The 25863-nt window shown below is 35.9% G+C and overlaps 1 protein-coding gene across 5 annotated transcripts in view; it reads left to right on the forward strand.

The window, feature by feature from the left end:
- Window positions 1–25555, forward strand: part of HHIP (hedgehog interacting protein) — a 110011-nt gene extending 84456 nt beyond the window's left edge. The window contains exons 13-14 of one of the 5 annotated variants that reach the window (XM_079154150.1): window positions 6959–7087; window positions 25281–25555. In XM_079154150.1, the coding sequence (XP_079010276.1) occupies window positions 6959–7087; window positions 25281–25342 (191 nt within the window). In that variant the 3' untranslated portion in view covers window positions 25343–25555. Of the gene's footprint in view, window positions 1–6958; window positions 7236–7900; window positions 14052–20775; window positions 20901–25280 lie in introns of those variants that run through there. The other 4 variants (XM_079154151.1, XM_079154152.1, XM_079154153.1 and 1 more) reach the window with 4 other exon arrangements.
- The last annotated feature ends 308 nt before the right edge of the window (window positions 25556–25863 follow it).

The raw sequence follows: 25863 nt of genomic DNA on the forward strand, positions 1-25863 counted from the left end.
ATTTTCCAGACACCTCGTAAATGCCCTCCCTGGCTTTTCTGCTCGCTTTCTTGCCACACCACACTCGAAACAGGGTTTTTCAGTGAGTGTTACTAAATGAAAAGGGGAAATGCAATTATCTGGGGGCATATTATGGGATTTTTAATTCTGTTTGCCACTCTCTTGGGAACCATGACTAGGTGTGCAGCTGCTCAGAAAAAGGCAAGAGAGATTTATTCAGGGTTATTCTATCCTTTAATATAAGATTTCCTCAATTTTGTGCAAAGTTTTAAGTTCTACTTGGTGTGAAGTAAGAAAATTGGATAAATTAAAAAACTTAGATTGAACATATATCTATATATGTTAAAAATGTATATTTGACAGCCAGCATATATCTATTACCTAGAAAAGATTTTGATCTCTGCTATAAAAGTCTCTTGCTGATGAAAAGTAAAGCCCCAAAATAATATTCAGTGGTATTCTTAGTACGTACATGCTATGTTTTTGTTCATTCTAAAGATACACTTGTTTCCCAAAAAAAAAAAAAAAAAAAAAAAAGTGTAACCAAGGGTTGGAGATATAGCTCAGTTACTAGAGCGCTTGCCTCACATGCACAAGGCCCTGAGTTCCATCCCCAGCGCCACAAAACAAACAACAACCAAAAAAAAAAAAAAAAAACATAACCATAACTTGTCTATTTTTTATATTGTCTAACAAAATAGCCAATATTTAAAGCCACAAATAGTATACGTTTTAAGCTTAAGTTGCCAAAGCAATTTGCAACATAAGTAAAATTATATAATTAATAAATACTATGATTGCATACCTAGGAAAGAACTCTCATAATTAAAACTCAATAGAAATTGAATAATTTCATTAGCTAAGAAGGGTGCTTACATTTTATTGACCCACTGACTAACAAAAGCGCTCTTTTTTGTTAGTCAACCAAAAAAACAAGAATCAGGGTCCAAATACAATAATATTCAGATTTCTAATAATATATCATCCTTTGGCTTCCTTTGATCCCTGACAGTATTAAGTTTATTTATTTTACATAGCATTCATTATGTTATAATCTTTACTTTACATTTTGCCTAATTTCTTATGTCATCTCAAGTAATCAGTTACAGACATTTATTGAGTACATTTTAGTGACAGTATGTTTAACTAAGGGTGAATAAGTTTATTTTGAATGCTGTGGCATTACACATTGCTTAATAAATATTAATGTAATATGTGATATAAATAAATATAGGCATTCTTTAAATCAATATGAGGTTTTATTTCAGGGAAGAACTTTAATTTTGCCACTATTTAAATAGTTTTAAAATGTAAGATAAGTCAAACTTATTTTATAAAAATAATCTATTCAGAAGGAAGCCACAAATCCCCAGCTGACCACCAGGCCCCAAGAGGGCACCACTATGGAGGGTCCTGAAGACCCACTTCTGGACATTTACCCCTACAGCAATAGCAATGAGAAACAACCCAAAGACTGTGGATACCACAGCTATGAGGGACCTCAGCATAGATTGCTCCATGCCCTTTCTGCATAAACAGTGTTGAAAGGACCCACAGAGGAGCAATCACAGAGAGTGCTGCCCTTGTCTTCCACTATCTACAACACAATTGCCTGATCCACAGAAGGATCCCACTCTTGTGAGACTTACAGAGAAAGAGGGATCCTCAAGCTCCAATACAGTACATATTGTGTCAAAGTGTACTAATTATCACCAAAGTAGTATCAAAGAAACTGTACTCTGAAACCCATCTGAAAATATATTCAACACTTCATAGCAATCCATCATACCAAGACCCATTATCAAAAGGAGACTGTGACCTAAAAAGACCTCACATAAAAGTGGAAGAGAAATCCAACCTGACAGATGAACAAATCTCAACACAGAATTACAAGAAATATGAAAAACCATGGCAACACAATACCTCCTAAAGTTAATAATTCAGTACCAACTGACTCCAAAGATATTGAAGAGGATGAAATGCCAGATAAAAAATTAGAATGATTATAAAACAAGATCAATGAGTTCCAAAATAACACAAAAGTACCGATTGAGTTAATGTAGACAATACAAGATATGTATGAAAAATTCAATGAAGAGATAAAAATTTGAAAAAGAACCAAACATAAATCTTAGAAATGAAATCTTAATAAGCCAAATAAAAAAATTCAGTGAAAGGACAACCAATATATTTGGTTAAACAGAAGACAGAATTTCAGGGCTTGAACAAAAGGTGAATGAATTAGAAGATTCAAACAGTTGTAAAGAAAAATGTAAGTAACTATAAACAAAAAATGCAAGATCTTTGGGACAAGTTTAAAAAAAACTCACTTAAAACTTTCATACCGGCTAAAGGCATAGAAAACCTATTCCATAAAATAATATCAGAAAATTTCCCAAATTCTGGAAATGAGGTGGACACTCAAGTACTGGAAGTATTTAGAACCCTAAATAGACTTATCCAGAAAAGGACCTCTCCATGACATATTACAGTGAAAAAGCCAAAAATTCAGAACAAAGAAAGAATATTAAAAGCTGTAAGAGAGAAGCACCAAGTCATTTTTAAAACCAAACACACCAGAACAACAGCAGGGTTTTTAAACCTTGAAAGAAAAATATTGCCAGACTAAATTACTATATCCAGAAAACCTTTCCTTCAGAATGAAGAAGAATAAAAACCTTCCAAGATAAGCATAAACTAAAGTCATTTATGATCACTAACCCAGAATTGCAAAGGATATTTAAGGAATCCTGCAAACAGAAGAGGGAAGATAACTCAACCACAAGAGCACTAGAAGAATAAATCTCACTAAAAGAGTAGATAAGCATATGAGATACAGGAAATAGTGAAACAGAAAAATAACAAAATGACAGGAATTAGTACAACTTCCAATAATAACTCTGCACATAAATTGCCTTAATTCTCCTACTAAAAGACAAAGACTGGTAAATACAAGACCCAACTGGTTTTTGCCTGCAAAACACATACCTCTTCAGCAAAGACATACACAGATGAAAAGTTAAAAAATTTTAAAAACAAAACAAATTCCATGCAAAGGGAGTTTGAAAACAAGCAGGAGTAGCTACACTCATACCCAGGCAATGTAGGCTCAAGCCAAAATTAGTCAGAAGAGACAAAGAAGGTCACTACATTGTGCTGACAGGAACAATCAACCAAGAAAATATAATGACTATAAATATCTAAGCACCAAATATCAGTGTACCCAAATTTTATAAAACAAATACTATTCAACATAGAAGGACACAGAGGCCCCAATACAATAATAGTGGTTGTCTGCAATATCCCACTTTCACAATAGGTCATTCAGGCCAAAAAAAAAAAAATCTATCACGTTACATCAGAGTTAAAGCACACTACACTATAGATCAAGTGGATCTATAGACATGTACTGAATATTCTATCCATAGTAGAAGAATTCATATTCTTTTCATCAGCTCATGAAACTTTCTCCAAAATAGGTTCTATTTCATGCCATAAAGCAAGTCTTAACAAATACAAAATCACTGAAACAATTACTTGTATCTTATCAGGACATAATGGAATAAAACTAAAAATCAATAGCAAAAGAAACTTTAGAAACTATACACACATATGGAGATTGAATGATACACTTTTGAATGATCAGTGGGTCCTTGAAGATATCAGGGTGGAAATATAAAAATTCCTAGACTCAAATGAAGATGGAAACCAATATACCAGAATCTGTGGGATACGCTCTGAGGGAAGCTTATAGCTATGAATGCCTACATTAAAAAATCAAACAATATCTCAAATAACCTAATGATGTCTCTCAAGGTTTTAGAAAATCAAGAACAAACCAAGCCCAAAATCATAGAAGGAAAGTAATAATAAAATCAAGTTATACTCCATGTATGTATAATATGTCCAAAATACATTCAACTATCATGTATAACTAAGAAGAACAAATTTTAAAAATTAAAAAGAGAATCAGAGCTAAAATAAGTGAAATAGAGACCAAAATAATTTACAAAGGATAAATGAAACAAAGAATTGGTTCTGTGAAAAGTTAAATAAGATCAATAAACCCTTAGTCAAACTAACTAAAAAGAGAGAGAGAAAAGACCATAATTAACAAAATTAGAGATGAAAATGGGGATATTTACAACAGATATCACTGAAATTCAGAGGATCCTTATGAACTATTTTGGAAACTTATATTCCAATAAATTGGAAAATCTAGGAGAAATGGATAAATTTCTAGATATATATTATTTACCAAAATTGAACCAAGAGTATATGGAAAACCTAAGTAGATCAATAACAAGCAATGAGACTAACACAGTAATAAAATGTCTCCCAACAAAGAAATATCCAGGACTACATGAATTCATTGCTAAATTTTACTGGAACTTTAAAGAACTAACACCAATGTTCTTCAAATTATTCCATGAAATAGAAAGGAGAAGAATGTTTCCAAACTCATACTATAAAGGCAATATCATTCTTATACCAAAACCAGATAAGAAAACAACAACAAAAAGAAAGAAAGAAGAAAGAAAGGAAAGGAAGGAAAGAAGGAAGGGAGGAAAGAAGGAAATTACCAATTAATATCCTTGATAAATATAGATGCAAAATTCTCTATAAGATATTTTCAAACTGAATTCAACAGCACGTTGAAAAGATCATACACCATGGTTTCATTTCAGGGATGGAAGGATAATTCAATATAAGCAAATCAATTTACATAATAACACCATATAAGCACACAGAATCACAGATAAGACTCACATGATCATGCCAATAGAGCAGAAAAAAAGTCTTCTACAAAATTCGACATGCTTTCATGATAAAACCTCTGAAGAAACAAGGTATGGAAGAGCTTACCTCAACACAATAAAGGCTATATATGGCAGACTTAAAGCCAACATCATATATAATGGGAAAAACCTGAAATCATTTCCTCTAAAATCATGACTGAGACAAAGAAGTTAACTCTCACTCACCACCCCTATTAAATATATGTAATACTTGAAAGTTTAGCCAGAGCAATTAGGCAAGAGAAAGCAATAAAGGGGATACAAATAGGAAAAGAAGTCAAATTATTCCTATTGTAGATGATAGGATCCTACACTTAGAAGACCCTAAGCTTCCACCAGAAGACTTCTAGAGCTGATAAATTTAGCAAAGTAGCAGCATACGAAGTCAATGTACGAAAATCCAAAACTTTCCTATACACTGACAACAAACCTGCTGAAAGTGAAATCATCCCCTTCACCACAGTATAAAAAAATACATAAAATACTTGTGAATAAATCTAACCAAGGGGACTTATACCATGAAAATTACAGAACACTAAAGAAAGAAATTAAAGAAGACACTAGAAAATGGAAACACCTCCTATGTCCATGGATCAGCAGAATTAATATCGTTAAAATGGGATTCAGTACGATCCCACCGAAATACCAGTGACGTGCTGGGCATGATGGTTCACGTCTGTAATCTCGAAACTGAAGGCTAATAAAGAAAACAGGATCTTTCAACACAATGGAGTATTGTTCAGCTGTAAGGAAGAATGAAATCATATCATTTGTAGGAAAATGGATGGAAATGGAGATGATAAGGTCAAGTGAAATCAGACAGACTCTAAAAGACAAATTTTATATCTTGTCCCTCTGATGTAGGATCTGACATGAAAGTTGTTGCAGGGAGACAGAAAAGTAAGGGAGTTGGGGATGATGAATATGACCAAAGTATGATATTTATGCCACAATTAAACCCATTATTTTGTATCATCAAATGCACTAATAAAAAATTTTATAATGAATCAAAAACTATTATCCTAGGTAAATGTATGATTACACAAATGGTATGCCTCTACTTCATGTACAGAGAAACAAGATGTATCCCATTTGTTTACAATAAAAATGAATTTTTAAAAAATAGTCTGTAAAAAATAAAAAATAAATAAATTTAAAACAAAGAAATAAAAAAAATTTTAAGAAATAAAAAGAACAAGTTGAAAAAAAAAAGGAAAACACACACAAAATATTTTAAGTGCTCTATTTAAGATATTTTTGTCCTGAGCAGGAATTTTATTCATATATGCACATGGTTTACTCATCTCTCACACATTTAAAAGAGAAATTGTCTCTTTTTTTTCTTTTTCTTTTCTTTTCTATGTGTCAACCACAGACCCCTGGACCTTGAATAATGCTTTCAAAAAGGAGAAAATTATCCTGACCCTTCAAAGTATAGGGACAAGTATTCAAGGAATTCAAATCTGTCTATAACCGCTGCACTCCAGATTTATCTTATCAGTAAATGACAATTAATTTACATGTCATATGTACGTCTTAATCTCATTCTAGGAGTAAGTCACCTATATTGTAGGGTTAACAGTTTTTTAATGAGGAAATGCTGTGCTGTAGAGTAACCCTAAAAAGATTGCATAGCACAGCCTTGCTTGGCCAATCGCTCTCACCCCAGGAATAGACTTCCAGGTGCGATCAAGGAGCAGAACATTGCCCTGAGCCCACCTGCCATCAGAGGGAAGGAGTGTGGGGGAGCCGTATGGTGCAGGTTGCATCTAACCCAAATCCAAAACTGAGCTGATCTCTGTGTTACATCTGAGATGCTCCAGCCAGCAGCCTCCTCCTGACAAGCCTCTTTGGAGCAGAGATCTGAAAAGGCTGAAATCTTTGTATTAAATGAAGTCCATTCTGCGGAGGACTGAAATTGTTTCCCAGGATCTCTGCTTCTCTAGAAATGTCTCCCATTATTCTCTGAGTTCTGGCCCCCAAAGGACTATGGATCTGAGAGACCTTCCTTCCTACTTACATGTTTATCTTTCAAATCATTCCTCCTTCTTTACTCACCTTCCCTTATTCATCAGATATTTGTTGGCCTCCTGCTCAGCACTGCTTCTGACTTATAGAATGTGAGTGATGTTATTACTCTTTTCTTTTCCCTCTTCCAGCAAAATGTGAGCCAGCGTGTCGTCACGGAGGTGTCTGTGTTAGACCCAACAAGTGCCTCTGTAAGAAAGGATATCTTGGTCCTCAGTGCGAACAAGTGGACAGAAACATCCGCAGAGTGGCCAGGGCAGGTATTCTTGATCAGATCATTGACATGACATCTTATTTACTGGATCTAACAAGTTACATTGTATAGTTTCTGGGACTCTTTGAATATTCCTTTCCAATGGGCATTTATTTTTTATCCTGTCATTAAAAAGAAAGACTGTTATCCTGCTACACACTTCCTGTGATTTCATTTTCTTTTATTAATTTAAAAATAATTTGCAGAAATGTGCAGATCCTCTGTGTGTATGTTGGCACGTTTGTCCACGCATGCACCCACACTCACAACCCTGTCCACGTGATTGCTTAACACATGGGTTTTAAAAATATAGACTTCCTTGTGTGGAGTCATTGACACAGAAATTCCACTGGAAATTGATAATGGAATTTTTATGTCACCAGAAAAGATTGACTTCCTAGGAATTTTCTGTCTGTAATTACCAAAATCAACTTTAATGGAGTTTTGAAACATCACTGTGCAATCTGAAGGATCTAATAAAAATGGCAATATTTTTATATTAAAAGACTATAAGATGAAAGAATGTTTCAAAACTCCCCAATGAATTTCTAAATGAACAACTCAATATAAAATTGTAATCTTCATTTTTATCAATGTATCCGATTGCAGAATGATACCCACTTACTTTTTTACTTAGCAAAGCAATCTGATTACTTTGGCTTAATCTCAAGATTGTTTTCAAATGTTTTATAATGAAATCATAATAGCCTATTTTAAAATCAAACTTTCTAAAAGGTCTGCTTTTATTGTATATTTTATTTAATAATAGGCACTGGGTTTGTGTTACATATTTATATTTTTATTTTATTTTATAATATAGACATCACCTAGATGAAACACCTTTACCCTGTCCTGTAAAATACTAAAGTTACATTTTTCACCAACTTAATTGGAGAGAAGGGGAATGAGAAAGCAGTCTTTAATGTGCTGTGGATCTAATCTAGCAATGTATCCTTTGCCAACATGTAATCATTAACGACGGATGAAAAAGCAAGAAAACAGCCAATCCTTATAAAATTGCAGCATTAAACATTTGTAAAGTGTCTCTCACCATAGCAAGACTGTCAGAGTATATGTGCTTAGAATGTTACAGATTCCACACTGAATCGAACCTCACTGGAAAAGAGCTCACTCGATTATATCAAATCTGGGGGCTGTGTAAGCTGTCACTTGTACAAATTTTTAATATAATAATTCTTGCCAAATATGAATTTTCATGTATATGCTCCTTCAGAACTCATTGAAAATACTCTCTGGCTAATCTATCAATAAATTTTCTGTAAATAATCTGTTCAGAGTTTTAAAAGAAATGACATGTTCCAACAAAACTGCAGAAAGCCTGGTTACAGTTTTCTTAATGGTTTTCCGGGCCATCTCTTCACGTTTGGATTCTAACAAAATCATAAGGCCTCTTTGCACTACTGAAAACACGTCCACTCATAATAAGCACAACACCCACAGTAGCTGGCCTTCTATAAACATCCACTCCTCTGGAATCTAAATTGTGGAAGTGTATAGACTGTGCAGCTTTGGCTGACTTTCCAAACCTGCTCCTTACCTTTAGGAATATGAGCCTCAATTAAATTTTTTTTGAATTTCATAGCTAGTACTTCTCTATTGTTTCAAGTGAGAGACTTGCAATTAAAGCATGGTGAACATTTATATAGAAACTACAATGTAGAGAGATTGGTTAAGTACACTGCTCTTGTCTTCCATATATGATTACTTAAGTTTCAAGTGACCTCATGCCAAATGGAAATGGGTTGAGAAATCTTGGTTCAGTGCTTCAGGAACAATAGCCTGCATTAAAAAGTGCATGCATAATTTTGCACAATTTAGATTCAATTGGCAGTCTATTCAAAGAAGTCTCAGGATTAAATGAGCATGGAGACCAAATTGCCCTCTTACCCCAGAAAAGGGGTGGTCCCTTCTAGTCTCACTAACACTTCATTGGCCCAACAGTGTGACAAATCTTGCAATGAACCATGCAGTAGCCTGCATCTGTAGGTTAATAGCAATCTTTTGTCTCCATTGCTTTCTCTTCATAGCCCTTTTACTGAATTCCATCACAGAAAGTTTTACAATTAAAAAAAAAAATGTCCTGACAACCATTTTTGTAAATGGACCTTACCATCTAATCGTCCCTTATTCAACGTGGGTGACATTAACAAAATGTGAACTTCTTGTGAGGGAGCCAGCTGTCTAAATCTGTCAAATTGTGCAGTTTTATTACACATTCTCTTATTCATAGTTTGAGTGAAAGCAATACTGATACTGCTATATATTCAGTGAAATCTTAAAAATCAAACATATCTTCTTACATCTTTAATCTTTCCATCTCTTCCCCCAAAGAAAAGGTGTTCTATTGCCATTACTTCTACTATTTAAAATAATCTATATTAAATTAACCAGACCCAGAATTTTTTATAGAGCTGTTTCCCAAGCGAAAGAGTTTCAAATGACTTGGAAAAACATATGTACCCCAGGTGTCATTGCCTTTTCTATTGTGAGAGAATAAAAGACCAAATTCCTCTAAAAAGGAGATAGCAGGGTCCACGGATATTAAATCCAAGCAAAGACACAAAAGTCATTGGAGTCATTTCTTTCTGCTCTTAAGAGAAAAGTAGCAAGCAAAGGTTAATTGATGGCTACACATTTTAAATTAAGTGACCAATTCGAAAAACTTCTTTGACCTTTTTTTTTTTAAGTAGATTTTTAAAATGCATGACTTCAGTGAGTTATGATGAGAGGCAGGCAGGTATTGCTTAAAAATAATGAGTTTGGGAAAAGTAATTGTTTCATCACACAAAAGGCATAATCTACTCAGTTCATAAAGCATATGATCTAAAATGGAAGAAAAATCTCCATGTGTCAGATAAAGATGAAATAAAGAAAGAGACAAATGTATATTAGTATGCCCTTGTTCATTTTAAGCTAAGCTTTGGGTGTCATTTGAATGTGAAATAATGCCACAATGGTTTTCAATATTTTGAAATAACCTTTCTACCACCATCTCTGCCAAACTCTTGTCCTGGTTCATGGAACCTTGTTTTCTTTTTCTTTCTTCCTTTTTTTTTTTTTTTTTTTTTTTTTTAAGTGATTTCTTTGTTTAAATTTTTTTTAAGATGTTGATGGCCCTTTATTTTAGTCATTTATTTATATGTGGTCCTGAGAATCGAACCCAGTGCCTCACACATGCCAGGCTAGCACTCTACCACTGAGCCACAACCCCTACCTGAACCTTCTTTTCTTGACAGTTAGTTAAGATAATAAGACAAAAACTGAATTAGCAGATCACCAAAGTGAAAAGGAGAAAAGACTTAAGAAAACTTAGGTGATGACAGATGTACTTCCATCAATACCTTTTCTTCTTGGAATTTTATTTCAGTATAGCTATTGTAAAGTATTTTTTATATTATCACAAAAAATACTCAGAAGTTTTCTCAGATTAGTGAATCTGTCCCATAAAGAGAGCAAAGAAACATACAACATACATACGCAGCTAAAAACAATTCTCTGCATGTTATTGATACACCTCTCAGAATAGTCACTTCTGTCTTTATGTGGAAATAACTACAGAATAATTTACTAAAAATTTTCAATCCATTTGTTTTTTATATTGTTTTAATTTATGAATTATAAACCATACAAAATCTACTAGGTAAAGATTATTGGTTGGATGCTACCTTTAGGGTCTTTCAAAGTACACATTAATTTAAACCTTTATTTGTCTCAACTTTCTGTTAAGTCTCTTAAGTGTAACACATCAAAGAGGAACCAAGTCTAAATTTTTAAGAGGAAAAATAAAGAATATCATAGGAAGTTGTAGTTGAGAGATTAACAAATTAGTTTCTGAGCATCTGTATAGAAAGTTACTGAAGATATCCGTCTTTTCCTGCCCTCTCCCTCCTTCTTCCCCCACTGTTCCCTCTCTTCCTCTCTCTCTCTCTCTTTTAATTTCTTTCCATTTCCCTCTCCTCTATTTTCTTTTGGTTTGGGCTAAATAAATCTGTCCTCAATATGCCCATTATAAACATGTCCTGGGCCAGTAGCTGTGGATTTGGCTCATTATGATCTTTTCTTTATTTTCCTAAAAAATACCCTCTTCGGGTATCACCTTGCTCAAGTTCTGTACCATGAAGAATAGTAGACAAATAGCATACTAGATTGATCTATTATAGTCATTTAGAGAAATCAGGAAGAGCATGGCTACTGGTCCAGTAGCCCCTGTGCATCTTGTCTGTTGTAGCCACAGGAAAGAGAGGGGGAAAAAAAAAATCAATAGCTGGAGCTAACAGTCGAATAGGAGTAGCTATTTCCTACCCAAACAATAGCCATCTTTTAAGGAGTCTACTTTAAAGATTATTCCAAATCTGCGAGAAAAAAAAAAAAATCAGAATGGTTCCTCTCTGAAGACTTCAGAAGCTTCTTTTTCCACCCCTGGGATGATATTTGAACTTTGTAGAGAACTCAGACCAAAGTGCCATGTCCTGAAAATTGATGGGCCTATTACTAGGAATGCAGCTAGAATAGCCTCCTTACAAAGTTCCTCCTTAGACTATCTGAAATCTATGTTGCTATCTTACCTTCTGTCCCTTTGTCACACCTCCAATAATTAATATGATATCAAGGAAGGTGGGGAGCCTAGAAAAAGAAACATTTAGATATGGAAAACATGGCCATGAGACTTGAACCTGAATGCCAACCACCTCCAGACCTTCTTCCTCAACTGTTGCCTTTCAAGACTTTCTGTAAATTACCTTCAGATAACTTTTCAGGAGAGTGAGAGGCATTCCTGAGAGTGTGAGGGACTGTGTACAGTCATATCCTTCTCAGTCAGAGTGCCAGTGTCCCTAGCTGCTATGGAGAGATTTGCTCACTTCCAAGATTAGTGTTTTCTTAAATTCTTTGTTAAATACGAGCCCAAGAGACACCCATCATTTACCTTGCTTTCCCTTACCATTTCAATAGGTCAGGTACCAGTCAGTTGAAAAAATGAAAAAATAATGGATCTCTTGCATCAACTTAAAGCCTTATGTCTAAAACCTGTTGTTCCTTTTCTAGCCAGACAATAGTGACACTAAAAAAAAATACTACCAATTCAACAGTAACTCTTAGATTATCCCTTATGTACATCATAAAGTCAAATATTATTTCCCATGTGGAGTTTTATTTTTATCTTTTGGAGAATATAGATTATTTATACTTAATTCCAAAATATATGTGTACATATACAGGCAAATTAACACACATGTATGGTGAGTTATCTCCATTGACTATAACCTTTTAAGTAAGCTCACGCACATATTTTAGCATGTAGGATATACACTATAGGAAAGACTGGACATTGACAGTGACGGGAAGCTCATAATGGCTAAATTATACAGCAAGCTTTTTTTCACAGTTAGAAACTAATCCTTGCATACTTTCCTCTACACTAAAAAAATAACAAAACAGGCTGGACTGGGGATGTAACTCAGTGGTAGAGCCTAGCATGTGCAAAACTCTGGGTTTAATCCCCAATACTACAAAATCAAAATCAAAAACTAGTTGGTAGCTTCCATTCACACGAACGAGGTATGATCCAGTTTGATATGGTCTATGCCAAAATGTACGTTGAATGCTTCTTCACTTCATATTCTAAATCAGAGGCATGACCTTCCTGGAATAAGTTAAGATTTCATGTGCAATAGGGTTCTTTTCATAATACCATTACCAAGAAGTTAAACTGACAAACTTATGAGATATCAAATATTTCTCACATCTCATTAAAGTTACAGGTTGTATTTGGACATGAATTTCACCAGGAATCATAAAGTAACAAGATAAATGATGCTGATGTTCTAGGAATTTATGGAACTTGATTCCCTAGGCATGCCACAGTAGACTTTTTATTTAGAAGAAACAGATTTGATTAGAATTTTAAAATATTGAATTATTATAATTTAAAAGCCTGAAGGAATATGAAAGGCAAACCCTGTGTCCTCTCTGACTTAATCTGTGATAAATTTTGTCTGGTTTTAAAGACCGATTATCCATTTCATTCTTTCTAATGTATTTTGATTTTTCTAGTTGTTCATTTTATTTAAGTCTGTTGAAAATTAGGGCAACCTGTCCATTCTGTGAGCCTTACTCACAGAAGATTCCAGAACCCATTCATGCTTGGACTTCTGTTAGTAAGAGACACAAGACTACAAGAACAATTAGTAAAATAAGGTCCAAGTTTAAAGGAGCAGAGTTAATACATGAACTAGTTGGGATTTCTATAAAAGTTCTTTTGAAAAGTAACATTCAAAGTTATTGGTTCACATAATCCATCTGAGTTTGAATTGATCTGATTTATTTAATCAAGTTACATAACATGCAGTTCTCTGATTGATCTTCTACTATTCAGTCATTCATACATTTATTAACTCAAAAATATTTATCGAAGTGCCTGGTGTGATTATGTGCTGTAGAACAGGCAAAGACATTTACATGGATGGGGTTGTGAGCCCAATGGGTACAATGAACGTGTTGGAAGCAAAAGACAATTTTACGTCCATCCAGCTTCAATTCAGCTGAACATTAGAATACAGCATAACAGTACAGATGATCTAAAGAACATCTGTGTGTATCTGTATGTGTGCACACATCCATGTATATATATTTATCTCTGTACAAACACTACATATGTATACACACTATCTATGTAATATATAATATATGTATAATGCATATAAATTCTAACAAGTGTTATTTGTGTTATCTTTAAAATAGATCAATTGTATCTTGAAGTGGTAAATGCAGAGAATTGGTTTTATTGTTGATCTGTGGATTTAATGATTTTTAGGTGAAAAGGATGTTTAAGTGTATAATTTCTTTTCTTAATTTAATATATTTATGTAAATGCATGCCTGAAATTTGATTAGATTGGCTGTGTTTTGTGTCTTAACATGATCAAATGTATTAAACTTTATCTTATGACTTGATGAATATGTGCTATTTTAAAATTCTTTTTAATTTAAGAATTTAAAAAAATTTTCTACATGTTCATACTCATTTTATAAACACCAATTTTTAAATATTTTATACCCAAGCTACTTTCAAATTTTCTGCTTTCATCTAAACTCCCTGCCTTCCTGGATACATGCATCTGATTGATTTATTAAAAGAAAAAGCTATTTCTCTGTAAGAGGTTATTATTCCTGAGAGACTAAAAGTGTGTGTCCCACAGCTCAGGTTGCTTCCTAGAAGTTCAAAGTTAGGCAAGGTGACACTATGGAATGCGTCCTTCCACTGATTCCCATAGAAAGCTCAAGAGTTCTCCTTCAGACCCTGCCCTTGGCTGATAGAATCATCCCCCTAGCTTAGCCCAAGAGTACCCTCTTTGATTCCTGTGTGTGTCAGCTACTTTTTGAATCCCAGACAGACTAGAACAGTCCCTATGTAACAAAAGAAAATAACAATACACTCATGCAGTCTAGACGTGAAAGTGGGTTCTTGGTGTGGCTAATTTCTCTGGATTCCTTCCCTGACCCAGGTTTGACCACTTGACTCTGGCATTGACCAGTGTAACCAGTTCCCTGCTTTAAAAAATTCCCTGTGTTGTACACATTTAAAGTTTTTCCACATCACTTTTTTATGCCCTGATTCCTACATATATTAATAAGAGTGACTTAGACACAGAGGAGAAAGGATGTATCAGAACTCAAATGGCACCCGATGGGACTGGAGTGTGAGACTGGTAGAATGCTTGCCTAGCATGCGCACGGCTGTGGGTTCCGTCCCCAGCACCATGAACAAATTAATCAGTTAATTAATCAATTTACAAGGGGTACGAGGGAGTCTGCCGTAGGAGAACACGTCACTGAGACCACAGTCATCACCACATCCATCGTGAACACGTGAAATGAGGTTGGAAGGACTCTACTTCCAAACCTGATGCAGATCCCTTAATTTCCAAGGCAGCTACTTGTGGAAAAGGTCATTGTTTCCATGGTTGTCACTGAGAATTTTCATAGCTCACATTTGTACTGTTGTAACTATCAGCTGCCAGTTTCTGCAGGAGTCTGACAGCTAACGGGATAGATATTTTTATGAACGGGCTCCTTTACACTTACTTGCTTTTTAAAAGAAACTTTGAAGCTAATGTACCATTTCCAGTGGAAATACGATTTAAAATACCAGCCATGGGTAGTATCTCATCAGAACAAAAAAAAACAGGTTTTTTGTTGTTGTTTTGTTTTGTTTTGTTTTTTTCCTATTTGGAGTTCCCAAGAGGCCTCTCTGGAGGCTAAATCCACCATTCCTTCAAAGAAATGAGAGGATGAAAGGAAGGAAAACTATTTACATGAAACATTTCTTCTGCATTTTCATGATTTGATTTATATTTTATTTCTATGCAATATTTTCTATGATTAAAACAGACAGAAGTTAAAAGGAGAAAGGAGTGAGGCAGGGAGAGAGAAGGCTGGGTAGGTTCTGACTATAAAACTCATTCTTCTTGGGATTATGCCAGCATCAGAAACTACTTGGGCTCACTCTTGTAATTTAATAAGATGTTGTCAGATCCCTTTGACATATTTATAGCCTTATAATTAAACCTCCTTGATGCAAAATCCATGTGCTTCATGTAAAGCAATTTAGCTTATCATAGACACTCTGTTCTATGACCTACAGCTACCAAAGCCACACATGCCAGGTGTACTGGCAGGGTCCCTGGGCTGAGGCTGAGAGATGTGGATGCTGGGCCTAGGTCGCCAACTAATTACACAGTTGGTCTTGGGTACATATGTCTCTCACTGTGGGGGCAATCAGCTTCCTTACGTAAAATACAAGAGGCTCCTTTTCCATCTAATAGGTGTCACGTGAAATACTGCTAATTCCAGGATCCATGTGGATTGCAGATTTGAAATTACAAATTTTAGCTAGAAATGCACATTAACTACTCCACTTCATTGATTTTTGGTGGTTAAATAAGTATAAAAGATATTTGGAAGGCTAAGGCAGGAGGATCACAAGTTCAAGGTCACCTTGGGCAATTTAGCAAAACCCCTGTCTCAAGATGAAATAAAGGGGGCTGGGGATAAGGTCCTAGGTTAAATCCCCAGCATCGCAAAAAAAAAAAAAAAAAAAAAAAAAAAAAAAAAAAAAAAAAAAAAAATTTAAAAATAAGTAAAGGACCGAGGATGCAGCTCAGAGGCAGGGTATGGGAGGGGAAAGGACACTTACTAAATTTTCCTCTAATTCACTTTCCTCAGCTTTCATCCTGGCATGGCTCATTCTGTCCTTTCATGTCACCTAAACCTCTCATCCTAAATTTCTAAACACCGTCCGATCTGCATCCGTCATTTCCTTCATGTTGAGGGAGTGCACTGTTACCGGGAACCTGCCACTCTCTCCGGGGACCTTCGTGTCACTGTTTCTTTCATAAACTGTTCCCTAGAGAACTGCTGTAGACACCCTACCCAACAGCTAATAGCATATTCTGGGCACATACAAGGGCATAAATGCCTGGTTGATGTCATCTTCAATTCAAAATACAGAAGAGGAACTATGCATTCCATTCCACTCATGCTGCCCCAACACAGTACCTCTTGCTGGGTGGCTTAATGTCAGCAGGATTGGTCCCTTTTGAGGGAAGTAAGGGAAGATCGTCCCAGGCCATCTTTTCCCTCTCTTAGTATCACCTTCTCTCTCTGTTTCTCTATACCCAATGTTCCTCCTTTTCTAAGGACATAAATCATGCTGGATTAGGGTCCAACCTAATTACCTTGCTTTAACTTGAGTCCCTCTGTTAAGTCCCTTTCTCCCAATTAGGTCACATTCTCAGATACTGAGGTTTGAACTTGAACATGTGAATATGAAGCAGGGCTAGGAAATCACACCACCCGCCTCCTCCATAATACCATGGCCCCAAAATGGCTATAGACCTGGGAGAAGTCTCATATTCATTGTCTAAAGCAGTGCTTCTCAAACTTTAATGTGCTTTCAGTAACTTGGGAACTTTTTAAAAATACAGATCCTGATTCAATACGTCTGGGGCGGAACTTCAGACTCCCCCTATCAAAGTCCAAGATTGTAATTATGATTTTCAGAATAATAATACCAGCAATGACTTAATGGCAACACGACCTTCCGCCTCCAAAAACATAATGATGATATGGCCTATAGTTTGTCATCTTTCTGTTACTGCATTGAAATATCTGAAATAATCAACTTATAAATAGGAAATGTTTCTTTGGGTTTATAATTTCAGAGATTTCAGTCTGTGATTGTCCAGTCTCATTACTTTTTGGACCTGTGGTAAGGCAGCACATCAGGGTGGGAGCATGTGATGAAAGAAACTGTTAACCTCATGACTGGAAGCAAAGGAGAGAATAAGAGACCCTTGTTCCACAATCCCCTGCCATAAAAATCTGTGCTCTGTCTGTTCATCCCTCCTTCTCCCCAAGATCTGACAACCACCAATCTTTTTATTGTCTCCAAGGTTTTGCCCTTTTTAGAAGGCAATATAGTTGGAATCATGCAGCAAACAGCTGATTCAAACTGGCTTTTTTTTTTTTTTTTTCACATAAATGGTTAAGTTTTCTCTGTGCCTTTTGTGACTTGAGAGTTCATTTCTTTTTAGTGCTGAATAATATTCCATTGTCTGGACGTGCCACAATTTATTTATTCATTCATCTACTGAGGGATATCTTGGTTGCTTCCAAGTGTTGAAATTTATGAATAAAGCTGCTATAAACACCCAAGAATAGGTTTTTGTGTGGAAACATTTTCAACTCTTCTGAATTGAAATACCAAGGAGTTCAATTACTGGATCATATAGTAACATTATATTTAGTTTTGTAAAAAAATTGCCAAACTATCTTCCCCAGTGACTGCACCCTCTTGCATTTCTATCAAAAATGAATGACAGTTTCTGTTTTTTTCAGTGTGCACTGAATTTTCAGATATAGACTTTTATAACTTTATTCTAATGCCAAGAAATAGTCCTATCTGGAATGATGTAAAAAAATGCCAGAGAAGCAAATTTAATTCTTGCTATCAAACATTTATGTGCTTTTTAAAGCAGGACTGACCAATAGAATCCTATGTGGAGATGAAAATTTTCTATATCTATACTGTCCAATGGGATAGCCACTAGCCTGGTGTGACTAAGGAATGAATATGTAATGTTAATTAAATTTTAATTAATTAATTTAATTAATTAATTAAAATTAAATTAATTGCCAGTTGTTCTTAGTCCATTTTATGTTGCTAAAACAGAATACCACAGACTTGAGTAATTTTTAATGAATAGAAATTTATTTCTCACAGTCCTGGAAGCAAGGGTGTACAACATCATGGTGCTAGTAACTGGTGAGGGCTTTCTTGCTGCCTCATCCCAAAGCCAGAGACATCACATGGCCAGAAATCACAAGCGTGCAAACTCAGATTTCTCTTCCTCTTCTTGTAAAGCCACCAGTGCCATCATGGGGACCTGCCCTTAGGACCTCTAATACATTCCTAATTACTTCCCAAAGTCCTCACCTCCAAATACTATCAACATGAATCTGGAGACTAAGATTTCAACAGATGAATTTTTGAGGGACACATTCAAACCATAGCACCCATATTAAAATAGTATGTAATCATAATAGCTAACACTTGTATAGTACTGCATAACAGGTACCTATTCTAAGAACTGTCAAGAAGGTGACAACAGGTCTGAGATTTCATTTAGAAACTAACAAGTTTGCACTGCTAAAATTTCATGGATGGTGGCAGAAGACATGAGACTCTGGGTCAAGGACAAAGAACAGATCATTATTGCTCATGGCAATAGTCATAACCAATAATTAGATCCCTGAGCTAGTATGTTAAATACAGTATTGGCTACTTCAAAAACAGAGCTAAAAGCAATTCATGAAGTTCAGTTATAATCTTTTGGTGATGTGTTTGATAATTCCTTACTTATATTTCACACATAAATGTTTAATATTCCCTATAGTTTTCTTCTCCAGTCTAATGCAAATAGTTTATTGTACAAACTCTTTATCCTAAAAATTTTTATATTGACCTTTGACCGAAACCAGTAAAATTCTTAACTCTATGTATAGTTTTATAGAGTAGTTAAAAATTCATTGTGCATTTGCAGAAAATACACTCTGATCATGTGTATGCACATCTCAGAGTGTATACAATTGAAGAAATAGTATTATACACACAGGATTGTTAATGAACAAAAGTAATGGTGACTTATGCTTGTCACATGCCAACTCTCCTCAACTAGAGAAAATACAAACAGAGGAACCAGAGACATGAGCCTACAAAATTTCCTACAAAATTTTCCTGGAAGAGAAAAATTAAGGAACAATAAGACACTATTTAGACAAAGAAAATAAAATTAATTATGCAGATCTATAAGGTCTGTTCTAACAATTTCTCCAAATGTAATCTGAAATAACTATAGGGGTTAAACAAAAATGGCAAGGGAAATGTCAGAGGTCCAAAGAAAGAGTAAAGAAAATATGTTTTCCTAAACGGAGTTGGACACTATAGACGTGTGACAGTAAATTAAGGTAAGAGATAAGATACAGCTAAACTAAGCAGAAATAAGTGGTAAGGACTAGTAATAATAGCTAACACTTGAATGGTACTGTGGGCCAGGCACCTATTCTAAGAACGGTCAATAACGTGACAGATCTGAGATTTCACTCTACTTAGAACCTAACAAGTTTGCACGACCACAATTTTATGGATGCTGGCAGAAGACATGAGACTCCAGGGTCAGAGACAAAGAAGAGTTTATTACTCATGGCAACATCTATAACCAATAATTAGATATCTGAGCCCCAGTGCCCACAAGGCGACACAGAAGGGGCCATATGATATCTGCCCAGGCAGTGGACTGAGTTTAAGAAGAAAAACTTCTGTAACTTTTATAGGGAACCCAGATATTTAATGATGGAAAATAGATAAATCTGCCTGACCTTTGCAGTACAGGGGGAAGCTATCTCTGTCTTCCAAGTTTATTTGCTAAACAAGCAGTCATGAAAACTAGTTCCAAACAAAGATTTTCAGTGTTATTGTTTACAAGATAAAAAAGAAACACAAAGGCCCATGGAGAATTACCTTTCAATGAGCAATTTGCATATATTAGCTCATTTAACCTTCTCGACAACCATGAGAGGTAGGTACTCATGTCATTTTATCCATGAGGAAGTGGAAGGACAAAGAGTTCGCATAGCTACTAAATATAGAGTGTGGATTCTAACCCAGACAATTTGACTCTGGAGAAGCATTGTTCAATAGCAATATTATGTGAGCACCATAAATCATTTTAAAACATCTAGTAATAACATTTAAAAAGTAAAAAGAAATGGAGGAAATGAGTTTTAATAATGTGTTTTAAATAATTCAATGCATATATGTAACTTCAGCATGCAATCAATATAATAAAAACTATTATAAAATATTTTACATTTTTATGCTTTCTTTGAAAACCAGTGAGTATTCTACATTTGTAACACACTCAATTCAGACATGAATTTTCCATAAAAATATTTGATATATATCTAGTTTACATAAAATTCAATTGTAAAAATGGATCACATACCCAAGGTTCTCCAGATAGGATTAAAAGCTTTGCGTCACTGAATCAATTATCACTTTTTAAAGCTAAGTTAATTAAAATGAAGCCATTTAAAACATTCAGTTTTTCTCTCACAGGAGCCACATTCCCAGTGCTCAAGAGCCTCATGTGACTAATGACTCCTCAATAGGACAGAAGAGCTCTGGAGACTGCATATAATCACCATGTTCTCCTGCCTTCCAAAGAAAGTGCATTAAAAATGTACAGAATTTTAACCTACTTGTTCTTTTCTTTTGATTGGCTGCTAGAGTCAATTATGTCAACATACCTGCCCTGGAGGGTTGTTGAGAGAAATCTAGAGAAGGTAATACCAAATGGGGGGTCAGAACCCACACTCATGGTCGTACAAACGTGGTCTGATCCATGTTCCATCACCTCTGGGCTCAACTCTGCTGTGCGACCATATCATATTTCCTGACCTCCCTAAGCTCTAATTTCTTCACCTTGAAAGTAGGGCAATTATAGGACCTCTAAGTATAAAATAAGGTGATTCATGAAAGGGACCTGGTGCAGTATTTGGCACATAGTTTATGCTCAGTAAATGTCAGTCATTATTTGGAAACTAGAGTAAATTTAACATGAAAAAACAAACAAAAATGTAATAGTAGATCATTTTAAGATGCCCATTTGTTTTCTGGAAAGAGGACTCGCTCTCTTCGCTATGCAGCCCAATGTTACCCTCTAGTGCCAAAAACCTTGAACAGCAGGCATCCCCAGCCAAACCTCCAGAACACCACATCTCTGAAAGGAGGTATGGTTTCCTCAACCTCAGATACTATGCATGACCCATGTTCCCAGTTCCCAGTTCTATTATTTAGTACTCATTTTTGGTCAGTGCTTCTCAGACTTTAATTCCTTACCAAGCAATTGAACAAAATACTTGAGACAGACACACCACTGATTCCTCTTTGAGTAGCAACGTTTTAGGCAATTTTATTTATCAAATTCTTTCTAAAGAAACCACCAAACCCATTAGAATAAGGAATTACAGAATGAAGTGAAACGTTGTCTTCTTTCTCCTAGAGAGATGTGTAAGAGGAAAAGCACTAAATGGATACTAAAGCTAAAATACACCTGAATGTTAAGGATGAATTCAAAGAGAACAATGCATTCTTCCAAGCAAAGGGCCTCAGCAAGAGACAACTAGAATGATAGGCCAGTGTGGCAATTCTTACATGCCTTTGACCTTGGAATGTAATTCAAGGTCATGTGCTAAACCATGAATTCATGCTGACTTTTTAAGTTACTCTCTGGTCAAGGTTTAAGGCTCACCGTAATATGGACTAGATAATGATGTGGCATGAAGGTCCTGGACCAGCAAGGAAATTGAATCAGAGTCTCAGCAGTCCCTGGTCAGTGGTCTTTCCAATGTCTCATATTCAAGAGATATTAGAAGACCTGAATTTGGAAAAAATTATTATCTGTGCTTTATTCCATATTGGATAAAATGGATATAAGGATAACAGACACATTTTTGCAAACAACAAATGAAATAATAGAATCAAAGTGCTTTGAAGACGGTGCCCCCTGGACACAAATACAATTTTTTAGAAGTCTGACTGACCAAACCCACATAATAAATAATAATGATTGTTTCCAGTAAGGAGAACAAGGGGAAGAGGAATTTGAAGTTTATTTAAATTTGTCTATCCACTAAAAAATTAAAAAGCCAATTAAGGTCACAATGACTTAATTACTCCAAATTTGTAGGTATTTGTGTCACCTCCCACAAGACTGCCAAGTTAATAAAAATATTTTCATCTTGTTTTCAAACATTTAGTTCTGATGACAAATTCAATACACAATCATGCAGTCGCACTTGGTTGGTAAGTTTGCTCTTATCTTGCTGGACTGGCAATATTGCCAACTTTGGCAAAAACAAAGTCCACAGGCTTTTTCAAAGGCATGCTGATTTATCAGACACAGCAAACATGGGGAGGTTCTACTGTGTTATCCCACAAAGCACTGTGCTGTTATTCTGGACATGAACTTATTTGGTAAACCTATTTTCAGCATCTACCTCCATGGGTGCAAGTGAGGATTGACTTCCATACATCTTTGTTTCATGATAAGAAATTACTTGATTTATCTCTGTTGGCTTCTTAGAAGGTTGTCTTAAAGTATTTCTCTTCCACTTGTTTTGACATAGTACATCATAGTAACGTGCTCCAACTAGTTGATTATTCTCCCCCACAATATTAGATTTCAAAAAAGAAAGCATTGTATCACTGTGTTATAGTTACTACAAATTTAAAGGAGAAAAGGAAGTTTTGTCATCAGAGTTTAGGGGAAAACAAAAACAAAATGAATAACTACACTGAGAGAAGATCAAAGCAGAAAATAAGAGGGGAAGGAGGGAGAGAAAGAAGGAAGGAGGGAGGGAGGAAGGGAGGGAGAAGAAAGGGGGAGAAGGAGAAATTTGAAGATTTCCTTCCTATATGCTGTCTCTTTTTTTCATTTACACAATAAAGCCCAATACTGGGACCAAAAAACACTGGTTTCATCATGTTAAGAATGCTTACAGCAATCCACCCATTAACTCATAATGACTCCTAAAGACCAGGCTAAGGCCCTACTAGGAAGACAGAGGTATATAAGGTCAGGTCTTCATCCTCACATTGCTTAGACTCTGAGAGGAGAAACAATATCCAGATATGAAAAGACAATACTATTAGGGCCTAAAAGTACTTAGCAGGCAAAGCAAATTTTTGGCTTACATCCAATCCACTTTGGTTATTTATGTAAGGCCTCTGTTTGGGGCCTGGGTGACAAGAGAGAAGGGTGAGATCTTACTCTTATCTTATTAAGATTCCAGGTGAAATTTTCATTTAGTCCATTAAATGAGCCCAGCATCATTTGTCATTCTGGACATTGGTACTCCCTGTTATTGCTGTATCTCACATCCGGGCCTGTTGAACTTCTGGGCCAGCCAAGCAACATCTTCCCATCATCACCATTAGAATCACAAGTTCCTAACATCCATCTCTTTATCCAGTTCTTTATCACTACTCTTCTTTTGGTTATTTTACTGATGAGTTACTTCACTAGAAGTAGAATCAGCACAACAAATTATGTAACAGATTCAGAAGAGTTTATCAGTAGGCAAGCAGCCTGGGCCAATAACAGTATGACATAGGCATACTGCTCCAAACCTTTGTATTCAGTTAGCTTTCTGTGAAGTAGAATTCCCTAAAGAAAACATACATGTGAATGTTACCAAGGAAGCAAACTGAAATACGTATTTTTCCAAGATCAATAAATATTTCATACTCCCAGATTATGTCAGGACCCAATTTGCTTCTATACTTCCTATGGAAAGAAACAGCAGGGCTAATATTTATAAGGAATCCTTATCTGAAAACCACTATATAGAGATACATCATTACAGCCAGGCACAGTGGCACGTGCCTGTAATCCCAGTAGCTCAGGAGGCTGAGGCAGGATGATCACAATTTCAAAGCCAGCCTCAGCAAAAAGATATGTCATTACTACTCCTTAGACAAATGATCAAAGTGTGTTGTGCACCACATCCCTAAGAGCAGTTCATGAAATCCCTTGGAAAACTTTTTCTGGATTTATTCATCCTCAGTTCCACTTGTCCCAAATTTCCTTACCAAGCAATTGAACAAAACACTTGAGACAAATGTATCAGACAGCTGAGCTGATTGAGGAAAAGAACTTAAAGGGAGCAAAAAAAAAAAAAAAAAAAATGTTCATAAAGTCATTTCTTACTCAGATCTGAAAAATTATATGGAACTGTAATCAGTGACCAAATGTCTCTTTATCTGACTAGACCATACTAATTGTGAATTAGGTGTCTACAGCAGAGAATTCCTTTGACAAGCTCATTGCTCTGCATTAGAGAACTTGGAGTCCTGCTAAAACTACTAGATGGGGCAGAAGAGTGCAGGAAAGGAGGCTGCACCTCTAAGAAGTGGGTCAAGGTCATAGGCTTCTGGGGCCAGAAGGCCAAGAAGCAGAGCAAGAAACTCAGAATATTTGTGTTTTTCCACATGAAAACCAAACAACATTGGATAAATGTCAACCTACAAGAAGAAGGGGCAGGAGAGACTTGCTTTATGCTGCATAGTTACTGCCCCTTTTTGTAGAAAATGGATGGGTTGAGGGAGAAAGTCAATTTCAAAAATGATGGGTTTCAGTTTTATGAGAGAATTGAGTGGAAGCATAGATTTGTCCTGGTATTGGGGCATTCCTTCCACATTCCACTAAATGATGATTGTACACCCACTTTGGATGAGTAACATAGGAATTCGTAATAGAGGAATAACCAAGACAGACAAGGCTCCAGTCCTTGCATTCTAAAGAAGGAGACATCCTACAGGAATTAAGAGTGTACTATAATTAAAGTCTGTAATAAATGGCATCGTGGTAGATTGCACAGGCCACGGCTGGCTACAAAAAAATCTCCTATCCCACAAGCTTTCTCCTAGAGTCATCCCCCATCAAGACATGGAGTCTCCTTCCTCACCTGTGAATCTGCACCAATAAAAAGTACAAATGATGGTGAGTGGTTTTTCAAGGCTAGATCATAAGAGATGATGCAATGTCTACCTTGCCACAGGAACACTTGTTCTTGAGGACTTCAACCACCTTGTAAGCAGTTGGACTACCCCGTGGCCATGAAGCTAAAACTAGCCAACCTGGAGAGACCATGAGATCACGAGAGTGATGTCCAGCCTGCCCCAGCAGCTCCAGCCTCAGGTCTTCCAGCTCCAATCACCCCCTGACTACAGGAGAGACTTGGAGCAGAAGCCACTTAACCAAGCCTTTCCTCAATTTCCATCCCAAAGAAACTGTGAGATATAATCAAATGATTGCTTTTGTTTTAAACCTCTAGGTTTTGGAGTGATTTTTTTTTTTTCCATAGTAACTGATAAACAGGACAGCTAAGAAGGAAATGAAAGAGATGATGTCAGGGTTACTGGGAGAGAGACCTGCTTGAAACAGGGAGGCCACAGAAAACCCACCACAGGAGAAGCATATAAGGAGTTTGAAGAAGTGCCATCCAGGCAGAGTGAAATCAGGTCCTGGAGGGAGAGAAAGACTAGTCATGTTACCCACCCTAACCTGTCCTGCCTAGGTGACCTAGCTGAATTTCTCCCCTGCCTTAATCTTATTCAGCTTTGAGGACAGAATGCTTGTAG

Source organism: Sciurus vulgaris (genome assembly GCF_902686455.1).
Source record: "Sciurus vulgaris genome assembly, chromosome: 9".
Classification (NCBI taxonomy): domain Eukaryota; kingdom Metazoa; phylum Chordata; class Mammalia; order Rodentia; family Sciuridae; genus Sciurus; species Sciurus vulgaris.